This window comes from Saccopteryx leptura, chromosome 3, assembly GCF_036850995.1.
Source record: "Saccopteryx leptura isolate mSacLep1 chromosome 3, mSacLep1_pri_phased_curated, whole genome shotgun sequence".
Classification (NCBI taxonomy): Eukaryota; Metazoa; Chordata; class Mammalia; order Chiroptera; family Emballonuridae; genus Saccopteryx; species Saccopteryx leptura.
The window spans coordinates 113,509,760-113,532,407 of record NC_089505.1 but is presented as its reverse complement, the minus strand read 5'-3'; the positions used below and the strand labels follow the sequence as shown (position 1 = coordinate 113,532,407).

At 42.5% G+C, this 22,648-nt stretch overlaps 2 protein-coding genes across 2 annotated transcripts in view; one reads left to right on the top strand and one right to left on the bottom strand.

Annotated features, from left to right (window-relative positions):
* RHBDL2 (rhomboid like 2) overlaps window positions 1–22,648 on the top strand; it is a 116,176-nt gene that overhangs the window by 8,556 nt on the left and 84,972 nt on the right. The window lies entirely within an intron of this gene.
* On the bottom strand, window positions 1,295–13,829 carry AKIRIN1 (akirin 1). The gene is made up of 5 exons (XM_066375909.1): window positions 13,487–13,829; window positions 8,994–9,134; window positions 5,292–5,426; window positions 3,668–3,739; window positions 1,295–2,804 (listed from the first exon to the last, which is right to left on the bottom strand). The coding sequence occupies exons 1-5, from the start codon at window positions 13,701–13,703 to the stop codon at window positions 2,794–2,796; spliced, it is 576 nt and encodes a 191-aa protein (XP_066232006.1). The 5' UTR covers window positions 13,704–13,829; the 3' UTR covers window positions 1,295–2,793.

The following is a 22,648-nucleotide window of genomic DNA, read 5'->3' as shown; positions in this document are numbered from 1 at the left end:
TAACTTGGCAAAGCTTACATAGCAAATTAGTAGCAGAGCAGACTAAACTCTAGGGCAGGCATCCCCAAACTACGACCCACCCGCGGGCCACATGCGGACCCCTGAGGCCAGCACCTCTTTCATTGGTGGTCAGTGAGAGGAGCACTGTATGTGGCGGCCCTCCAACAGTCTGAGGGACAGTGAACTGGCCCCCTGTGTAAAAAGTTTGGGGACCCCTGCAGGGCAACAAACATTTAAAGGCCATTCCTTTAATCACAATACTAGCCAACCAATCCTCCATGGTGGGCAGAGAAGATTTACCATGTGTGGAAGCTGGCCCAAATTCTTCTGTTCCCTGATATTTTTCTCCTTGGAGAGCTCTTAACAATTATCACTGCCTTGGAACTTTGATCTCTCCTGCACTCTAACCTAGGCAGGGGAGGACTTTACTTAAAGAGGATAACAAAATTAAAACAGACAAAAAATTTAACTCACTAGATACGGCTGTTTTAAGACTACAGGTCTGGTCCACCTTTATAGATCCCTGTAGGTTTTCTTCCCTGGACCTTGACCTATTTTCATGAGACAAAGACATTTCCCTACCTGGGAATGCCCCTAAGGTCAAACTCTAGAAAATCAAGGTCTAGGGAAAACTCCTTTCGCTGGTTTAAGGTTTACCTTATAGGTCCCCATTCCCTGTCATAGAATCTGTCTTTTCTCTGGATAAAAAAACCACAAACATGTCTAGTACCTTTACTGGAGATCCCAAAACCCAGCCATGATGGTGTGGTCTTAGTACCCTGTGGTCCTGAAGGGCAACCATAGCATAATACAACAGCCTGTCATTTTCCTTATAGAAACTTACTCTACTTTCCAGCTATTTAGTAGGAATGGGGCTGACACTTGCAATACTGAGTGGGCAAATCACACTGACGCTGTAACAAGAAGGCTTCAGTGAGGAGGCGTTCCCTATTCCTGGCCCATCCTTCAGGACTTCTGATGGCCCTCATAGCTACCCTTCCCTTGTTCTGGTGTGACTATCCCACTGTAAGGCCACTCCATTAGTGCCACAGCTATGCTTCTCCTCCAGGAATAAATGACTACTCCGGAAAAAGGAGATGAAACAAATTGCCATTCAAATATGAAGTAAAATAATCCTTCAAGATCACTGTTGGGCTTTTAAAAAAAGTCTCTTAAATGTAATGTTGAACTGGGGAAATGGTTATAGTATAGTAGCCTCACATAAATTATTATTTTTTTTCACATAAATTATTTTAATTAATAAACACTATCACAGTATTAAGAAGGCAAGGTAAACAAATAGCTTAAGTATTTTATTTGTTTGCAACTAAGCTTGTTAACACTATATAATGAAAATGTACAAAGAATAACGTTGCAGTTTTTGGTTAGATTTAAGTCAGACATTCATTAATAAGGAATCTTCCAATGTGAATATTCCAGAAATTTCTCTAAGCCATCTGATTAGAACTGTCTCTGAATATTACCTTACTCTGGAAGGTATTGGCATACATTTGAATTACACTTGAAATTTTTCAAAATAAGCTGTAATTAAAAAAACTATTCTATATTCAAACTAAAACAATTTTAATAGAACTTTCCTTTCCAGAAACAATAATAAATGAAACAAGGCATTTTGTAAAATGTGGTCCTGAACAAGTCACAGTAAAAAATAAATGTATACTTAACTTCCACCTCCTCAAAACAGAGGCTTTCTGTTCCTCAGCCTTGGAAACAGGGTGAAGAACAGTCTGTAAGCAACTTCAGGCAAGGGGTTGCCAAAACAAAGCTCAGGCAGTTGAATGTGGACACCTCTTAATAGAGTTTGGGAGAACCTGACCAAAGGATCCAAATCTATTAGTAATAACTGATACAAACGTGAAGTGGCTCCTCCGAGCAGCAGTGCCACAGGGGCCTGACCCAGCCCCGTGCTCACCTGTTCTATGTCCCCAAGCAAACCCTGATGTTCCTGCTCCAGGGGAGACATTTTCTTTTTAGAGGTTCAGTGTCCAGAGAGCTCTTTGTGTGAGTGAGGTGAGCAGACTCCATGTGGGTATTTTAAGGCTTGGAGTCAAAGTATCTAACATGGCTAGGCAGAGTCCATGTGTCAAATGGCCCATCTCCAGTTTGTTATAATTCCTCATGCGCATTTATAGACTTAGGACCACAGACCCTTGCTATGTCAACATAATCACATCTAATGTCCATTCTAACGTTATGATTCATATTCTGTGCCTGGAAACAGTCCCTGTATTTAACAATAATATCTACACATAAAACAACCCACTGTTACAACTTATATGGTCACAAAACATTAATGATCTTCTGTAGATCAAGCAAATGTTTTTAACCATAATTGTCGTGCATCAAATTCACAGCCAGAATCCCCAAGATCAAAAAAATTTTGCACAATACAAATAATAACTTAAAACACACATACACACATGTACACACACTCTCACACACACTTCTTACAGAACTGTGCTTGGGGAAACTCCATTTGTTGAGTGCCACAAAGGGCATATTTTGCTAAACTGCTGCTCCAGGTATTTTGTCTGGAAAATCTATCACAGTAGGGCACAGCTGTTTATTGGATGAGCAGAAAAGAAAGATATGCTTGTGGCAACCAGAAAGTTTTAAGGTCTTTCAAGTTGTATAAAATGAACCTGCAGAAACCTTTTTAAGTGTTCTCAGGATGCAAAGTTGGAGCTGAAATGTGATATCAAACCAGTTGCAAAAAGTGCACAGCAGCCATCTCTTGAGGTCAAACCTGGTACCCAGATATGCAGGAAAGCTTCAGGACACGTCTATAAATTAGAAATAAAAGACAAAAGAGTGTAAGAATATTAAAAAAATAGTGCTGTGCTTTTTAAAAATAACAACTAATGGTAAATGTGATAAAATGCATGGAGGATATGAGTCACCCCTTAAAAGTTCCTAAATTCTCAAGATTTAAAAAAATCTGGCTCAAGTTCAGTTTAGAGATATGGTTATATAATTTGTATTTCAAGTACCTAATAGTTGCAAGATTATTAGAATTAAGAAATTCTAACCACATGCTCGACAAGTCGGAATCAAGTTTTACAAGTTAACCATTGAAATTACTTTTTTGGGGAAAAGCCAGGTAATAAAGTGGCACTGGAGTTAGACTACCTAGGTTTCTTTCTTTTTTTTTTAAACGTTTTTTTTTTTAAAATATTTTTTATTTATTGATTTTTTAGAGAGAGAGAGACAGAGAGAGAGAGAAGGGGGAGGAGCAGGAAGCATCAACTCCCATATGTGCCTTGACCAGGCAAGCCCAAGGTTTCGAACCGGCGACCTCAGTGTTCCAGGTCAATGCTTTATCCCACTGGGCCACCACAGGTCAGGCGACTACCTAGGTTTCAATCCTGGCTGAACCACTAGCTACATGAGCTTGGACAAATTATTAACTTCTTTAAAAAGCTATCCTTACCTATATAATGGGACTATCAATAGTTCTCCCATAGAGTTCTTGTGGATGAAATAAACGTCAAAGGATTAAAAGGCTTAGCACAGTATTGGGCATTCTTTAAATATTAGCTATTATTTTACTTCACTAGGGGATTTTGCTCTCAGGAAACAAGGTAGTCAGTTTCAAATTTTTGTTCTTGGAAGTTGGAAAACTCAAAGAAAACTTGGCAATACTTACAGCTTGTGGGCCTTGTCCCATATCGTCGCATAATCTGATCATGTGTGAATTTCACAAAAGATTCATATTGTTCTGTGAGGGGAAACAGAGTACATACTATCTCCAGAAAGTCTTCCCCAGTTTTTCAAGAATCAAGTATTAGGATCACATCTAACTTCCTGGTTTAAATTATCCCCAGGCCCTTCTTATAACAATCATTCTGGTACTTGTTGTTTACCCTTACATCCCAGAGCCAAATCCTTGGCTCTTAGATTTGATCACTGATCAACTATATAATATAATATTTTTTAATAATCGTGCCCTGCTCTAACTTCATTTCCAATAATGGCTTTCTAAGACAGACAGATATGCTCACTACTCCAAGCGAGCCAATTTTAGGCTATTTCCTGTAAGACAAAGCTTGAGCTCCTTGCTGCACTCTATCCCTGCTATAAATTTCAACATACATATGGAGTGAAAAAGGTGGGATGGCTAGAAAGCTAAGAGGAAATTCCATACTACCTAATTGTAGACTGTTCCACAGAAGTACCTCCTAAAGGTAAACTCAGCTGAAAGACAGAAGGTAGTCTAACATCCATGACCACAAAAGTGACCTACAGCCAGTGGGTCTAAACCAGGGGTAGTCAACCTTTTTATACCTACCGCCCACTTTTGTATCTCTGTTAAAGTACTTTATGTTGGTTTTCGCTAAGTTTGGCAGAATAAATTTTTATAAAACAACTTACTATAGTTAAATCTATCTTTTTATTTATACTTTGGTTGCTCTGCTACTGCCCACCATGAAAGCTGGAACGCACACTAGTGGGTGATAGGGACCAGGTTGACTACCACTGGTCTAAACAATTTTGGGGTGGTAATAGGAGAGGGAAATAATATACTCGAGTTTCTTTTTATACATTATTAGTATATTAAAGAAGTTCTATAAAGAAATCTATTTAATTTTGTTGCTAACCCAACAGTTCTCAATTTAAAACAGAACTATGAACATTCTGAGGCACCCCGTGGTATGGGTCACCAAATTAGGAAACAATAGTGTTACAGGAGGAAGTTGTTGCCTAAAGCCTCTCTATCACAACATCACCCTCTTTCACTAAACAGGTACTTCCTATTCCTGATTCAGATCCCTTCCTTTCACAAAAGGCTCTAACTTACTGCCACTATTAATCACTCCCTTTGTTCTTGCCTGAGCTGTGCTTTCCAAACTTTAATGTACTTCCAAATCACAGGATGCCTAACTTCCCACATCTACTAAGTGACTCCCACCAGGAAGTCTGATTATGTTGACTATAGCCACACCTCCCAACCACCTGTTGATGGTTAGCACTATCCCAACCACTTGCTTAAAGGCCAGCTGGCCCAAACAGCCTACTCAATGCCTTTGTTCATATGAAAAAATCCTCAGAAGAAAAGCTTACTTGGTTTATCCTTTCAGAAATGTCAATGAAAAGTCCTTCCATATAATGTATAAATGAAATGTTTACAATCAGCAAAGGGAATAACTTAATACAACTCATTAAACCTTCTGGCATGATGTCCTACTCCTCAATTACCATTTATTTACTCAATTGGAGTTAATCCTTACTGAACCTTATTAACAATGACATAGACACTACCCTCAACCTACCTGCTAGTTTGGTATTGAGGATTTGCTCATACTCCTCCCGAATTTTATCTTCATAATCTTTTAACAGACGCTCACATATTATTCCAACTTGTCGTAGAGTAAAGGTGGGCTGGTCCTTCTTCATCCAGGAGGAACCTGGCCAAAAGAAAAATCTAGTTTACATAATAAATTCTAGTGTTAAGGTTCAGAATTAATAACTTCATGCAAACAGTCCTAGGATATAAAAACTGTTTATAAAAATATTTTCACTAATTTACACGGAATATTTTTACAAAATTCTCTGAGTTTCTGACATTTGTTTTTTAAAGCAAGGACAAAGGTAAACTGAAAAGGAGAAACAACATGTATCCAGGTATGGTAGCTGGTTTGCATACAAAAATATAGTTCTGATGCCATAACAATCAGAGCCCATATTCAATGTTCATTTGGTAAAGGACAAGAACAAAAAGTTTAAAGCTGATATAAAGCATCTAGTCTGGAATAGGAAAAGTAGATTCATAGCATGAGAACTACCCAGATCCTTAGAGATCATCCATACCATGTTTAACCAAGATGGTGCACCATAATTATCTGTGGAATTAACAAAAAGATATATATATATACAGCCGGACCAGGCGGCAGCGCAGTGAATAGAGCGTTGGCTTGGAATGCTGAGGACCCAGGTTCGAAACCCCGAGGTTGCTGGCTTCAGTGCGGGCTCATCCGGCTTGAGCGTGGGATCATAGACATGACCCCATGGTCGCTGGCTTGAGCAAGGTGTCAACTGGCTCAGCTGGAGCTCCCCCTCCAGTCACATCCCCCTCCAGTCACAGCACATATGAAAAGCAACCAATGAACAACTAAGGTGCTGTAATGAAGAACTGATGCTTCTTATCTCTCTTCCTTCCTCTCTGTCTCTAGCTTAAAATATATATATATAATAAAAATATAAATATTTAATGTACATTCTGATTTAATTCTGGGATAGGGCTTTGGCATCTTTTAAATTCCAAAGGTGATTCTGATAAGAAAGAAGTTTGACATTCTAGAGACCAACCAACTTGCCCAATATGAACAACTAACTGTCAGCAAAGTCATGAAGGAGACAATTAGCCACTACACAGCTCATCCTTGATCCCTTTTGAATCTAAGTCTTTGAAGAGTGAAATGTACATAAGATAGTTAGGAACCACTGGAATGTCAGAAAACACAGAAATCAACTTCCTGAAGATAAAAGCAGCAGCTCCAGGCCCTGGCCGGTTTGCTCAGCGGTAGAGCGTCGGCCTAGCGTGCGGAGGACCCGGGTTTGATTCCCGGCCAGGGCACACAGGAGAAGCGCCCATTTGCTTCTCCACCCCTCCGCCGCACTTTCCTCTCTGTCTCTCTCTTCCCCTCCCGCAGCCAAGGCTCCATTGGAGCAAAGATGGCCCGGGTGCTGGGGATGGCTCTGTGGCCTCTGCCTCAGGCGCTAGAGTGGCTCTGGTCGCAACATGGCGACGCCCAGGATGGGCAGAGCATCGCCCCCTGGTGGGCGTGCCGGGTGGATCCCGGTCGGGCGCATGCGGGAGTCTGTCTGACTGTCTCTCCCCGTTTCCAGCATCAGAAAAATGAAAAAAAAAAAAAAAAAAAAAAGCAGCAGCTCTATTGGTAGTCCAGTTCTAAGTTGTTTTTCAGAGCTTCTGAATCAAATCTTAAATCAAATTTTTTTGCTCTACCAATAAAACCTGATCAAAACATCTAGCTAGCTTTTATTTTTTTTAAAAACTGACTTCAGAAAGCAAGAAAGGGGAAGGGGAGCAGAGAGATAGAGAGACGTTCCACTTATTTATGCACTCATTAGTTGATTCTTCTATGTGCTCTGACGGGGGATCAAACCCACAACCTTGGTGTATCGGGACAATGTTTTAATCAACTGTGCTGCTACCTGGCCAGGACTAGCCAGTTATTATTTGCAATTGTTTCTCTACCCGTAACATATTCTATTACTTCAAAATTGTATTACTAAAACCTCAAGAGAAAATAGAGACTTGTTAGCTATAACCACTGAAAGGTCTATTACTTATATATGTGCAAAAGCAACTAAAAGGATGTTTCAGAATAAAAACTTTGGGTTTAAGACCATTAAAAAAATATTTGAGGTGAAGTTGTCATAAAGTGAACAATCCAGTGGCACTTAGAATAGTGACAATGTTGTACAACCACCACCTCTATCTAGTTTCAAACCACTTCTACTACTCCAATGTTAACACCTCTTACCAATTAAGCAGTCCTCCCTCCCATCTCCTGGCCAACACCAATTTATGTTCTATAAAGAGACAATCTGGGCCCTGGCCAGTTGGCTCAGTGGTAGAGCGTCAGCCTGGCGTGCAGGAGTCCCGGGTTCGATTCCCGGCCAGGGCACACAGGAGAAGCACCCATCTGCTTCTCCACCCCTCCCCCTCTCCTTCCTCTCTGTCTCTCTCTTCCCCTCCCGCAGCTGAGGCTCCACTGGAGCAAGATTGGCCGGGGCGCTGAGGATGGCTCTGTGGCCTCTGCCTCAGGCGCTAGAGTAGAGTGGCTCTAGTCGCAACAGAGCAACGCCCCGGATGGGCAGAGCATCGCCCCCTGGTGGGCGTGCCGGGTGGATCCTGGTTGGGCGCATGCGGGAGTCTGTCTGACTGCCTCCCTGTTTCTGGCTTGGGGGGGGGGGGAAGGAGACAATCTGTAATCAAGGTAATTTTTAATTCTCAGAACTATTAAGTAGAATACTTTGGGAAGAAATAAACTACTGTTAAAGGAGACAGAGTTCACCACCATTGGAGATATTCAAGCACTGGCCTGTTGATTGTTTGCAGGTAGACAGCAGACAAGACTGGGGGCTGAACTATGTGACCAAGAAGATTCACTCCAGCCCTGAGATTCTATTTGAGTACATCCTCTCTAACCACCTACCAATGTCATAGAGCAATACTGTCACACAACTTTCTGCAATAATAGAAATGTCCTAGAGTGGTGCTAACACAACTACATGTGACTACTAAGCACTTGAAATGTGGCTACTGCATCTGAGAAACTAAATGTTAAAACCTGTATTAAATGTTAATTAATTTGCCTGACCAGGCGGTGGTGCAGTGGATAGAGCATCGGACTGAGATGCAGAAGACCCAGGTTCGAGACCCCAAGGTCGCCAGCTTGAGTGTGGGCTCATCTGGTTTGAGCAAAAGCCCATCAGCTTGAACCCAAGGTCGCTGGCTCCAGCAAGGGGTTACTCCATCTGCTGAAGGCCCACGGTCAAGGCACGTATGAGAAAGCAATCAATGAACAACTAGGTGTTGCAACGTGCAATGAAAAACTAATGATTGATGCTTCTCATCTCTCTCCATTCCTGTCTGTCTGTCCCTGTCTATCCCTCTCTCTGATTCACTCTGTCTCTGTAAAAAAATAAAAAAATAAATAAAATTTTAAAAAAAAGTTAATTTAAAATTAAACAGCCACATGTGGCTAGTAGCTACATTATTAAGACACTGCAATTATAGAGGGTGCTGCTGCATTGGGTGGACGGAAGCCCAATCAAATTGATCTAAGGTCTTTTCCAATTTCATGACTCCATGGTTTTAAAAGTATTTATAATATACTTTATCAATTTTATTACTTTAGACAAAATCAATTCTAAATTAGGAAACCATAACTTTAAATACTACTTACAAACTCTTAAATGGATTGTGTAAAGTAAAGCATACTTACCTGGAGAACAAGGTGCTGTGAGTGCTGAGGAGTGGGGCTGACTTTCTGAAGTACAGGCTTCATTCTGATTGAGAACAACTTCTAAATGTCTCCACCTCTGGTAACGGCTATATTCTTGTTTTATGTTCTGAAAAATTTGTTCTAAATAAAAAAGAAACACACTTGAACGTTCACTTTTTTTTTTTATACAGGGACAGAGAGAGAGTCAGAGAGAGGGACAGACAGGGACAGAGAGAGATGAGAAGCATCAATCATCAGTTTTTCGTTGCAACACAGTAGTTATTCATTGATTGCTCTCTCATATGTGCCTTGACCGTGGGCCTTCAGCAGACCGAGTAACCCTTTGCTCGAGCCAGTGACCTTGGGTCCAAGTTGGTGAGCTTTGCTCAAACCAGATGAGCCCGTGCTCAAGCTGGCGACCTCGGGGTCTCGAACCTGGGTCCTCCACATCCCAGTCCGACACTCTATCTATTGCGCCACTGCCTGGTCAGGCGAACATTCACTTTTGAGTCATTTCTTCAAATTTCTTATCTTTCCCCTACATTATAAATATAAACAAGCAAAATATTTATATTTATACTGAATAAAGCACTCCTCCTATAACCCCCAAAATGTGCTCTCTTATTGTCAATATTTCAAAACACAGAATAGCAGATATTTTGGCATAAGCCATTCAGACAGTTCCCTTTGCTTGTTTTCCCATGACAATAAAGACCAGATTTGCTGTTTGCTATAGGATTAACTAGTACAATTTACAGGGGGGGAAAATCCTTCACCTAATATAAGGAGCTATTTTTTGTCTCCTTTAAATTGTACAATTTCACAAACTAGGGTACTAGAGGTGAGTCTCTAACTACGCAAGACCTACTAATAGTGAAACTTTTGCCCAGTTTGGGACTCAAGAGCTTTAGGGAAGAGGAAAGCACTGTATGTATGTTCATAGCCAGAGGAAGACCTGAAATTTATTGCTTAGAAATCATGAACAGGACTTAGAAAATAATTTTCTGATTCTATAAAGAGGCAATATTTGGTAGGATTCAGATTACAATTCTGAGTTGAGGTAATCATAAACCAAAATTAACATTATTAAAAGGAGTACAGGACACACAAATCACTAACCACCTTGAAGTACACTCCTACAGAAAACACAGAATGTTGAAGGATGTGGTTTTCAAGTTGTTTTTGTAGTAGAATATGTAATATATCCATTCACTTTACAGATAATAAAGCCTCCTTATCAAAACCAAAAACCAGAACATTTTTTCACCCCCCCAATCACTTTATTCTAATGTACACTTTGCCATAGCTGTCTTTTTTTTCAATGGGGGAGGGGGGGGCGCAAAGTGCCATTTTGATTCTTCCTAGCTGTAACTATGACCTTGGGAAGTCATTCAGAATCTTTAGCCTAGTTCTTCAATATAAATGTTAAATGCCTGCCCAATAAAGTTGTGAGAATCAAAATCGAAGATATTAATAATGCCCTAACAAGTGATACGACAGCCCAGGAACGACATGAACTAAAAGTAGCTCCACACATAGCTAAATTCCATAACACTCAGCCTAAACACTGGAACAATATAGTATTTAGCAAAGCTTTCTTTTAAGAATGCTATGAAGTTCATACTTTAGATCTCTGAATTTATGAAGTCTTTGCTTCATCTTTAAAATATATTCTCCAAGCACACACTTGCCAGATTCAATACAAGGTTGTAAGTAATTGCAAAGACTTAAAACAAGAAAGAACAAGTATGAGGACAATGCTTATGAGAACAGAAGGTCTTTGATAAACCTCTGACTCCTGTATGGCAAAGTGAACAAATGGGAAGAGACAACTTTGAGGCTGGTAGAAGGACTAGCAAGCCCAAGAATCTGAACATGGTATACACAGAGGAGAAAAATAGGAAGCATATAAAAGGCAAAGACATTTTTTTTAATAAAAATTTCTTTTTAACAGTGGATAATTTAAATCTTTGACTCCCGTTATTTGAGGTTGTGCTTGTAGGTCAGCGGTTCTCAACCTGTGGGTCGCGACCCCAGCGGGGGTCAAACGACCAAAACACAGGGCTCACCTAAAGCCATCCGAAATACATATTTAAAATATGGCTTTAGGCGACCCCTGTGTTTTAGTCGTTCGACCCACAGGTTGAGAACCCCTATTCTAGGTTAAAGTAGACTTAAAGAGTCCATTATTTTTCCAGTTCCATCTCTCACAATCCAGTTGCATTCAACTATCCTTTCCTTAATTTGTGGGTTTTCTGGCCTTTGCTCAAGCAATTTTGCTTTGCTTAAAATGGGGCTGTGTCTCTCCTTCCAATATGTAGGACTTAGGGAAAATGCCACCTCATTCTGTAAGTTATCCCCCAACTCTCAAGTCATGATCAATTGCTTTGCATCTAAGACTCAATCCATGTTAACAAACATCTTCCTGAGACCAGCAACCTCATATAAGCAATAGGTTTAATTTTATAGGCCTTTTCCACAAAAAGTGCCATGACACACATCTCAAGTGAAGTAAAAACATATTCTATTTCTTAGAGAACTTTACAACCTTTGAGATAACTAGGATATTAGAGTGAAGTCACAAATATAAAATTCACTTTTCTATTAGTTGGCTTTATTCTTCCTACTTGTATAGAACTAATTATTTCCTTCCCTACCCTTCCTTTTTAATTCAGAGGGCATCTTTCATGTAAGCCAAAGCATGTCCCAATAAGCATTAAGAAACATAACTGATCAACCTTTACAAATGATTAAACAAAATATTTTAACATGAAATGACCAAGAAGCTAGTTTGCATGATTTATGCAAAGACTAAATTTTAAGATTAAAAAAATAGTGACCCCATTATAGCCCTCTGTCATATTTTGGTTTCCAAATACATTCAGTAATCATTTATTATACATTTGTTATAATGTGAACTACAACAGAATTAGTCTAGAGAGTAGTACTGGAAGAAATAAAATATCTACACAATATTTTGCTGATGAAGAGAAATGCAGAAAGATCATGTGACTATCTTTGGGAAGCTGTAGGAGCAGTGGAAGAAGAAAAAAAAAATCACTTAAACTGGCTATCTACACTCTGCTTTTGAAGGGCTCTTTACAAAGAACTTTTGCAAACATTCTCATTCAGTGCAATACTAAGTGCTCAGGGAATTCCAAGTCCAACAGAGTTAGTTCCTCATAAGGCACAGTTACTGAGGCAATGGATGGGAAACGTAAGGAAATGACTATCTGAATTAGCAAATAGAAGGGGAAAACACCATGATGGAAGGCAAGAATACAGACACTGCCAGGCGGATCTGGGGGATAAGGGCAAAGGCATAGTTTGGTGAAAAACGTATAAAAGGCTGACTAGGTAGATAAGGTTATAGCTAATAAGTCCTCCGAACGCCAGCATAAAGAGGTGAACATGAGTACGGGCACAGTCAGCGTCGGGAGAGCTCAGCTGGCAGCTGCGGGAACGCTAGTGCCAGAGATGAGGGCCTGAAACCTGCATTGTGGATTTGCGAAGGAGGAAATACAGCCTAAACACACTGGTAACTGGAAAGGGGTGAAAAAAAAAAATGATTTAAAGGCAATTCCAAGGTTCTCCTTATACTTGAAAAATAGAAAATAAACACAAAGAAATGACTTGCCAAAGTCCAGTTTTGAGACACCCCCCTATTTCCGGGAGCCCTTTAACACTGCTAAATATGAATTCTGATGCACTTTCCCTCAGCTCCTGCACAAGGGTTAGGACTTTTTCTTTTTTAACTTGATGGTCACACTACCTCTCCCCTCCACTTGGCGAGGCCCTTATCGAAGGAGAGTCTCTCGGCTACGGAGAGCTGAATTCTTGCTTTCTGAGCCTCTCTGTTATGTTTAAGGGCTCTGAAATTCTAGAGAACGACCTACCGATTTCAAGCCATATATGGTACAAGACAATAGCCATACAATAAAAGAACATGGCCCGTCCCTCAAAATTAGTCAGGTTGAAATCAGATTCCACGCTTTCTGCGGCGGCCTCCGGTCCCCCAAGATTTCTGGAAATCAGGTCTCCATACGAGCTAACAGTACAGTGCGGTACAGCACACACTCGGGCCCCTTCCCAGCAAGCAGCCCCCAACCCCCACCCGCAAGGCCGGGTTCGTGAGTAGAATCCAATTTTCCAAGGCCCGCTGGACCTACAGGGCGGCTCGGTGCAGGCCCAGACAGCGGGGGCAGGAGGGGTTGGGGGGCGCCGAGGGCCGCTGCGGTCAGGATGTCCCCATGCTGCCCACCCTCTGGGCTCTCCAGCTGCAGGAAAACCAGCCCTGTGGCTCCACCACCCCTCCCGGATGTTTCCCATCCCCGGAAGCGACCAGGCCCAGCGGCACCCCAGTTCCCTTTTCTCCGGGCAAAGAAGGGGTCCGTGGGTTAATTAGCCTAGCGTCCATAACCCTTCCCCCCACCCTCACCCCCACCGCCAAGTGCCAGGGCCTGGCTTCCTGCCAAGCCCGCAGCGTAGGTTACCCGGGGTTGGAAGGCGCCGCTCGCTGCCGGGCGGGACGGGCTGCTGCAGAGTCGGCGGTGGGGTCTGCATCTGAAACGGCGGCGGCTCGGCGTCCGGGGGCCTGAGGCCCGGAGTGGGGCCGGGTAGAGGGGCGCAGCGCCGCCGCTTCGGGGAGCCCGGGTTCAGCAGCGCCGCCTCGAACTCCATGGGCCGCTTCAACGTCGCCCCGCACGCCATGCCGCTGACCGGCCAGGAACCAGAGGCTGACGCGGTTGTAATGCAGGCCAACCTCCAGCTCCTCAGCGGAGGTCCCAAGCCAAGCCGGCTCCAATGGCGCCTCCAGCACCCGGCAGCGGCGCTGGCCCCGCCTCCTGTGACGTCACGGATCTGGCCACCGCCCGGCGAGGGGGAGGAAGCCGAAAGACGGCCACTCGGAGAGGTCCGCCAGCAACGGTCCGGCCCGAGGCGCCCCCTACTAAGGAAATGGAACGGCCTGGGCGGAGAAGTTGGTCACCAAGCAACCTAGGAAAGGCCCCCGCCTCCGCCCCTCCCAGGGTCCCATCCCCCCAACCCCTTCCCTTGCTGTCGCTCCCGGGTGGCCCCTTAGGTTTCGCACCTGCGCGGCACGGGTGTGGGGGAGGGAAGAGTTCAGGGAAGGGGGGCGAGCTACGTGCGGCTTATTGAGAGGCCGCCTGGGGTCGGTGTCTGGGGGTCGTGTACCCCCTACTATCTTGTCCTAGTCCCCGTGCTAAAAAGAGAGGGTGAGTCTAAAAGGTCCTCAAGGACATTCCCTGAGTCCAGGAAGTCTCAATTTAAACATAACAGGAGGTGGACTTCAGGAAGTAGTACATCAATCCCACGAAACTGCAAAGAGTGTGTGTGTGTGTGTGTGTGTGTGTTAGGATAGATGACCCCATACCTTCATCAGCTTATCAGAGGGGTCTGTTACTCAAGAAAGTTAAACAGAAAACAACCAACTGGTTTAAACCATTTAGGAATGAGTCAGAGCTTCAGCTGATAGCTGAAATGCCAGTCACCCCAGCTGACGTGACCGCTCAGGTGCTTCCTCAGGTCTGTCTGAATTCTTTACAACAGTGCCAGCTGTAAAGTGCTTTTGATAGTCTGGAGAAATAAATCAATAACAGGAGGGTTCTACTTTCAGGAACGCTTGTGCTTTTTATATTACTGAGAAGCAGGGCCAAAGGATCTGTGATACAAAAAAGGATAAAACTTTTCTATAATTACTCATACATTGAATAATGACAGTGACTCCTGGGATCTGCCTGCTTCAATATATTGCTGGGATTTTCTAGAAAAATCTAAATTTCAGATACTCTCCTCTAATAAAGTGATTTGCCTGATCAATAAACCCCAGTATAGGGTGGGGCAAAAGTAGGTTTACAGTTGTGAGTACATGAAACTGTTTAAATTCTGGTATTATTTATTAATTATTGTATTATTTTCCATATGAGCAACTGTAAACCTTTTGCCCCACCCTGTATTTGACTTGGACAATATTGGACTTACTATCTCAGTCCCATTCTTTGCCCTGTTCTGTTGCTTTTCTCTGGGTCCTCCCCAGTTTCTTCAAATTTTATAAAGATTCAAACATAGGTCAATCATTTTTTTTGCCTTTATGTTTGACAAATAGCAGAAATAATTCTAAAATGTGCATATCATCTGTTAAATTTATTTTATCCTATATCCTTTCCATAAGGACATAAAGAAGAGTTATAATGGGCTAGAAAACTAGAAATGGAATATTAGGGCCAGAGAAAAAGTTTTTAATTATAATTAAACATGACTGTGACTGAATTTGAAATTTAGTTCAGAGCTTCCTGGTTGCCAGGACAAAAACGAAAACACAGTATATGTGAATAGATCTTGTCATCTGAAAGGAATCATCTCATCAGAGGAGACAGGTGGGTTTTTTTTTTTTCCATAGCACTAACTTCTAAAGGTAGTTTATCATGTGACTTTATTAGGAACCAGTGAATGATGTAATAAAGCAATCAAAATTTGAACAAATGGATATTTCTTGTTATGTTTAATAAAAGCCAAAGAAATAAAAAGCAACCTGGTGATGGTTATTTTTTTAAGGGGCTTATCTAATGTGGTCTAAGAAAATTCCTTTCTTGTGGTCTCAACTGGTTCAAAGTTAGAGCTTAGAAACTATGTCCCTTGGGTCATCAGTCTAAATAGCACTTCTAGCTAGGGTCTTGCTAAGGGCTTTGATAGTCATGCTCATCTCTGTGATCCTTTAAAAGTTTGAGCATGGCTTGCGATATTAGTGTTTTAAAATAGGAAGTCATAATTTGTCTCTAAATCTGACTGTGCTTCAAAACTAGAAATTCCTTGCCTGACCTGTGGTGACACAGTGGCTAAAGCGTAGACCTGGAAATGCTGAGGTCGCCGGTTCGAAACCCTGGGCTTGCCTGGTCAAGGCACATATGGGAGTTGATGCTTCCAGGTCCTCCCCCCTTCTCTCTCTCTGTTTCTCTCTCCTCTCTCTCCCTCTCTGTTTCTCTCCTCTCTAAAAATGAATAAATAAATTAATTAATTAAAAAAAAAACTATCTTAGACCCTGGCCGGTTGGCTCAGCGGTAGAGCGTCGGCCTAGCGTGCGGAGGACCCGGGTTCGATTCCCGGCCAGGGCACACAGGAGAAGCGCCCATTTGCTTCTCCACCCCTCCGCCGCGCCTTCCTCTCTGTCTCTCTCTTCCCCTCCTGCAGCCAAGGCTCCGTTGGAGCAAAGATGGCCCGGGTGCTGGGGATGGCTCTGTGGCCTCTGCCTCAGGCGCTAGAGTGGCTCTGGTCGCAACATGGCGACGCCCAGGATGGGCAGAGCATCGCCCCCTGGTGGGCAGAGCATCGCCCCTGGTGGGTGTGCGGGGTGGATCCCGGTCGGGCGCATGCGGGAGTCTGTCTGACTGTCTCTCCCTGTTTCCAGCTTCAGAAAAATGCAAAAAAAAAAAAAACTATCTTAAAAAATCACTAGAAATTCCTTGAAAATAATAGCCAGGTCTCATTCATTTGTGTTTCCCCATCTTCCACAGTGTTTGAATGCAGTAGGGGTAGGCACAGAATAAATATTGGTCGAATGAATAAATGGTAATTATTTCAAGGTTGTTCTCTCTGTCCCTGAAAGCTGATAGTCCACATTGCTGAATGAGGGTGGATTCAGATGATTCAGAAACCAAACAAGTAGGTGGTATATTCTATTACAAGTTGAAGTTGACAGTAGCCCAAACAAAGAGATGCCCTTGAGAGAAGCAGATGGGCTGCTCTGATGGCCACTCACTGTAGTGTCTCCTTATGAAGTCCCCACAGTCCAGGTTGGCCTTACTTTGTCTATCCAGACACTTGACCAGTCATGTATGTGCATACACATCCACACATTACTAAGCAACTTTCCTGTGCCAGACACTGTATTATCATGGTTGAAGACACTATGGTATGAAAAGAGACATAGTTATTCTAGGATTTCCAGTCTGTTAGAGATGACAGACATTTATCAAATAATCACAACAGCAAATATACAAACTGTGACAAGTACTCTGAAGGGAAAAAACAGGGCATAACAATAGAGGTCTTAACCTGACTTAGAGAGCTATAAAGACTTCTCTGAAGAAGTCACATTTGAGGTAGGAGCTAACTAAGCAAAGAGAGAGTGCAACATTCCAAGCAGAGGGGAGAGCATACCATAGAAGAGAACATAATGTGTTTGAAAAATTAAAAGAAGTCTACAGTGGCTGTGGTACAGCATGAATGCAGAGACAGGGAGGGAAAAATAATGATGAGGCAGGAAGGAGCCTGATCATTTAATACCCTGTAGGCTGCCAAGACATTTTTTTTTTACCTTTATCCTAAGAGCAGTGGGAAGCCACTTTAGGAGTTAAGGTGGGAACAAAAGAGTTTAAATATGATCAGATTTACATTTGAAAAGATTCCGGGTTGCTGTGTAGGGAACAGGTTGGAGGAGAGCAGAGGTGAAGGGAAGAGATCAGTAAAGAGGTTATTGTATCTGTCCAGATGCATGCCTTGTGGTATTAGTTTTATAGTATTACAAGGATCCTCCCACATCCTGGCACATACAGATTCTTTCATATCAGCACCTGTGGATGTTTTTATGCTAGTTCACTCTGTAAAAGCTCAGAAATGGGTCTGAGGTTGTCTAGTTACTGGCCCAGCAGTTGTCTGATGCAGAGACATCAATGGGCTAAAGATGGGGCTGAAACTGAAAGGAAAGAAGAATACCATGTTCTAAAATCTTCCGGGATTCTTTGCTCAAAGTTTCCAAAGGAGTTGTCTATATTTGCTATCTCCTTTTGCCTACCTCCCACCCACCACCTATCAAACCTACAGCCATTTGATTTCTGCCCCTCCCATTCCTCTAAAACAGGTTAAGTTGCCAATGTTTTCCAAGCTCTGGAGGGAAGTGGATTGACAAGAGCAAAGTTTAGAAGATGAAATAACAGATATTGGTTAGGATTAGGTATGGAGGTGGGGGAGGTGAAAGACTCAGGCATGATTCAGCCATTTTCTGAGAAAGCTTTTACTAAACAGGGACCACACTGGGGAGGAATATATGAGCATGGTTTTGGACATGTTGAGCTGGAGGCTCCTTTAAAGTATCACTTGGGATTCTCAAATTGTGTGTGTGTGTGTGTGTGTGTGTGTGTGTGTGTGTGTGTATGTGTGTGTGTGTGTGTAAATATGTGGGCGTGGAATTCAAGAGAAGTCAGGATTGGAGAAAAAAATTAGGAGAGTCATTGGTGTAGAAATGGTCACTGAAGTTATAGGGGCAGCTGGGATTATCTAAAGTAAGAATTCGTAGTCTTATTTATTATTTATTTATTTATTGTGAGAGAGGGAGACAGACACACAGACAGGAAGGGAGAGAGATGAGAAGCATCAACTCATCGTTGCGGCACTTGTAGTTGTTCATTGATTGCTTCTCATATGTGCCTTGACCATGGGGTCTCCAGCTGAGCCAGTGACCCTTTACTCAAGCCAGCAACCTTGGGCTCAAGTCGGTGACCATAGGGTCATGTCTGTGGTCCTACGCTCAAGCCGGGTGACCCCACGCTTAAGTCAGTGACATTGGAGTTTCAGACCTGGGTCCTCAGTGACTGTGCCTCCACCAGTCAAGTTATGGATGCTTATTGCAGGATTATTCACAGTGGTCAAACACCAAGATTAAAGAGAACATTCACCATTCAAGTAGAAATTGAATAAAATATGATACATTTAGTGCAGCTATTCAAATAGGATGTATCAGAAGTATGCAAATTTATATGGTAGGATTTTTCTTTTTTTTTTTAGTGAGAGAGAGAGACAGAGAGACATAGAGAGACAGAGGGATAGGCAGGGAGAGAAATGAGAAGTTGTTCATTGATTGCTTTCTCATATGTGCCTTGACCCGGGGGCTTCAGCTGAGCCAGTGACCCCTTGCTCAAGCCAGTGACCTTGGGCTCAAGCCAGTGACCTCGGGGTTTCAAACCTGGGTCCTCAGCGTCTCAGGTCAATGCTCTATCCACTGTGCCACTGCCTGGTCAGGAAACATGGTAGGATTTTTTAAATGAAGGTAAGGTGTGGAAATTTTATATAATTGACTAAGATTGCACAGCTAGTAAGGAATAAGGGCCAGGATTCAAAATGTCTAGGTCCAGAGTCCACCAACTTAGTCACTATACTGTGCTACTTTTGAAGTGGGGTTGAGTAGAAAGTTGGTAGAAGATGACAAAAGGGAGCACAGAACAAAGAGGGAATAATCATCTGGTAGAAACTGTCCTCTACCCTCACAGACTGTACAGCAGAAGCCTAACTTCTTGGTTTTCAATATGGAGTGAGGAGGGTAACTTCTTAGTCCACCAGATGTCACTCCAGCTTCCTTTGTTGGATTAAAGAACCTGTTGAGTCTTGGCAACAGGTACCACAGTACTTTGGGTCATCTTGCCTTCTGTCTTGAGCTGCTGCTCCCGGGTCTGTTCTCTGCTGATGTCACTCTTGACTGCTGCTGCCCCTGCCTGTTGGTGCAGCTATCACCATTCCCAAAGATGGGAGATAATGGAGACCTCTCTTCTCTCTGCCATATAGCAATGTTGTGGTTAAAACACAGAGCTGGGGATCAGTCAGATGTAGGTTCAAATCCCAGTTCTGTTATTGAGCCTTTTGTGTAAACCAAGGCCAATCACAACCTCCCTGAGTCTTCGTTTGCCCACCTGTAAAATGAATTTACATCACAGGTTAATTATCAAGATTAACTGAGATAATGTATCTCAAATGCTTCTCAGATAATAAAGATCTTATTATTAATAAAGTCAGAAAGTTTTTCTCAATGCAGGCACTGGTATTCAGCTAGTTTTCCTTTCCTTTCCCTTAAAAAAAATTTCCATTGATTTGAGTGACAGAGAGGAAAGGAGCTGGTGAGCTGGTGCTCAAGCCAGTGACTTTGGGGCTTTGAACCTGGGTCCTCATCATCCCAGGCCAAGACTCTATCCACTGCACCACTGCCTGGTCAGGCTGCTTCCATATCCTTTAAAACAAATTTGGAAAACTGTGTATTTCTATGCATTTGTTTAAGACATTAATTTTTTTTATTCTGAGATTAAATATTGCAAAGGATAGGATTTCCAACATATTGCAAATATCAACATTTAAAAATTAAAAAATTATATAACTTTTAATATACTGAGTGGAATCTAAATATACATAGAGGTCTAGAATGAGAGCTCTGATCAATAATGGCACCGTGTCAGACAGTGCTTCATCCACCTAGACGTATCCCCTCTTTGAGGCATTTGACTATGAGTGAAACTATGTAGTAAAGACAAAAAGAAAAGGCACTAAGCAAAAGCCATGAAGTAATAGCATCTAGAAGAAAGAAAAAAATCAAGAGGGAGGTATAAGGAAAATAAAGAGAGACGCCGTCAGTAGATGCAGTAGGGAGCAGTAGGGTCAAGGACAGAGGTGAATTGTGTCAGGAGGATTGGAGGAGTGACTTGGGAAGGAAGCGATAGACATGAAAGGGGGAGGGCAGTGATGCTTGGTGTTATTTTTCATTCATTAGAACTGTTATTGTATCCTAAATGGCAAAGAATAAGGGTCCAGTTCCACAAAGCCTGGTTGTACAACCTGAGATGAGATGATTATTATGCTTCTTATCTATGAATTTTAACAATGAACCTCAATTTCCTGAGTTAAGTGAGAACAGCTTTGTTTCCTTTAGCCTGAAAGCTTATAATATAGAGGTCAGCAACAAGAGTGGTGTTGCAAGGAGCAGACCTTTAGAAGTTGTGAAAAGTGAAGCAGTGGCCACAGCAAGATGATGAGCGATGAGAATCTTCTGTTTATAGTGTAGCCATTCGGAGCATAGGCCCTGGAACCAGATAATCTAGATATGAATCTGGCTTTGTTGGAGGACTTTGGGAAGGTTTCTTCACCTCTCAGGGCTTCAATTTCATCTGTAAATGAGTTGTATTTGTTTCCTAAGGCTGCAGTAACAACCACAAACTTGGTGGCTTGTGTAAGGGAATTCACTTTAGAAATGCAATATGGCTCCAGCAGCAGGAGGCATCTGGGAAGTGCTGTACTCTCTGTGACTCACTGCAATCTCATGCTGGGCTGACTGCTCAGAAAGCCGGGATGCCATCCAGAGACCAACATCATTCCCTAGGAGGAAGGTTAATGAATATATAGAGTGTAGTAATTGCCTGATGTTATCTTTTAACTTAGAAATGCACTGTTATTTCTGGTGGTCTACATGACTACCCACCGTATGGTTCTGCTATTAACCCCCTTTATGCTATTCACTCCCTAAAAAAGAGACTCTGCTCTGGGAGGGGTGTGGATTTAGTCCCACCTGCCACCACTGGTAGCAGCTACTGTGCCTGCGTATGTAACTTTCTCTTATTAAAGTTCTTATGAATTTGAATAAGGCTATGTGTCAGGCTTTCAGAATCAGTCATGATCCTGAATTTTAAGTTTTGGGGCTTTTCCCCAACAGCTTGAAACAGCAGGAATTTACTCTCTCACAGTTCTAGAGTGAAGAGGTCTGAAATCAGTTTCACTGGACCACAATCAAGATGTTGGCAGGGCTATTCTCCATCTGATTCAGGGGTTAGAATCTGTTCATTGCCTCTTCCAGCTTCTGGTGGCTACCAGCATTCCTTACCTTGTGGTTGCATTGCTCCAGTCTCTGCCTCTATGGTCCCATTGCCTTTTCCTTTTCTATCTCTGTCAAATTTCTCTCCAACTCTCTATTAAAAGGGTATACTTAAATTTAGGGCTTACCTAATAACCCAAGGTAAACTCCTCATCTCAAGATCCTTAACTTAATTGCATTTTTGCCACATAAGGTAATATTCTGACACCAACTAGTGTTCCACAATAAAATTCTTGCATTAATCATGCAAAGTTAGTGCAGAACTCATAAATTAAAGGGCATGGTTCCCAACAAAGCTGCCCTCACTTTCGATGCCAGCTACACTTCAGTCATTACCAGGTTACTTTCACTTCTGATGAACAGGTTATAAATTTGGGGGTTCCCACAACCCCGTTAGGCTCAATAATTTAGTAGAATAATTCATACAAATCAGGAAATTGCTACATTTACAATTATAGTTTTATTATAAAGAATACAAGTCAGGTGTGACCAGGTGGTGGCACAGTGGATAGAGCGTCGGACTGGGATGCGGAGGACCCAGGTTCAAAACCCTGAGGTCGCCAGCTTAAGCGCGGGCTCATCTGGTTTGAGCGATAGCTCACCAGCTTGGACCCAAGGTCACTGGCTCGAGCAAGGGGTTACTCGATCTGCTGAAGACCCGCGGTCAAGGCACATATGAGAAAGCAGTCAATGAACAACTAAGGTCACAACGGAAAAACGATGATTGATGCTTCTCATCTCTCTGTGTTCCTGTCTGTCTGTCCTATCTATCCCTCTCTCTGACTCTTGCTCTGTCTCTATAAAAAAAAAAAAGAGAGAGAGAGAGAGAGAGAAAGAGAATACAAGTCAGGACCAGCCAAATGAGGAAATGCAGAAGGCAGAGTCTGGTAGGGTTCCAAATGCAGAGCTTCCATGCCTTCTCCCTGTGGAGTCAGGGCACATCCCTCTCCAGGCATCAACGTGTTTATAAACCAGGAAGCTCCACCAAGTTTCAGTGTACAGTGTTTTATTGGGT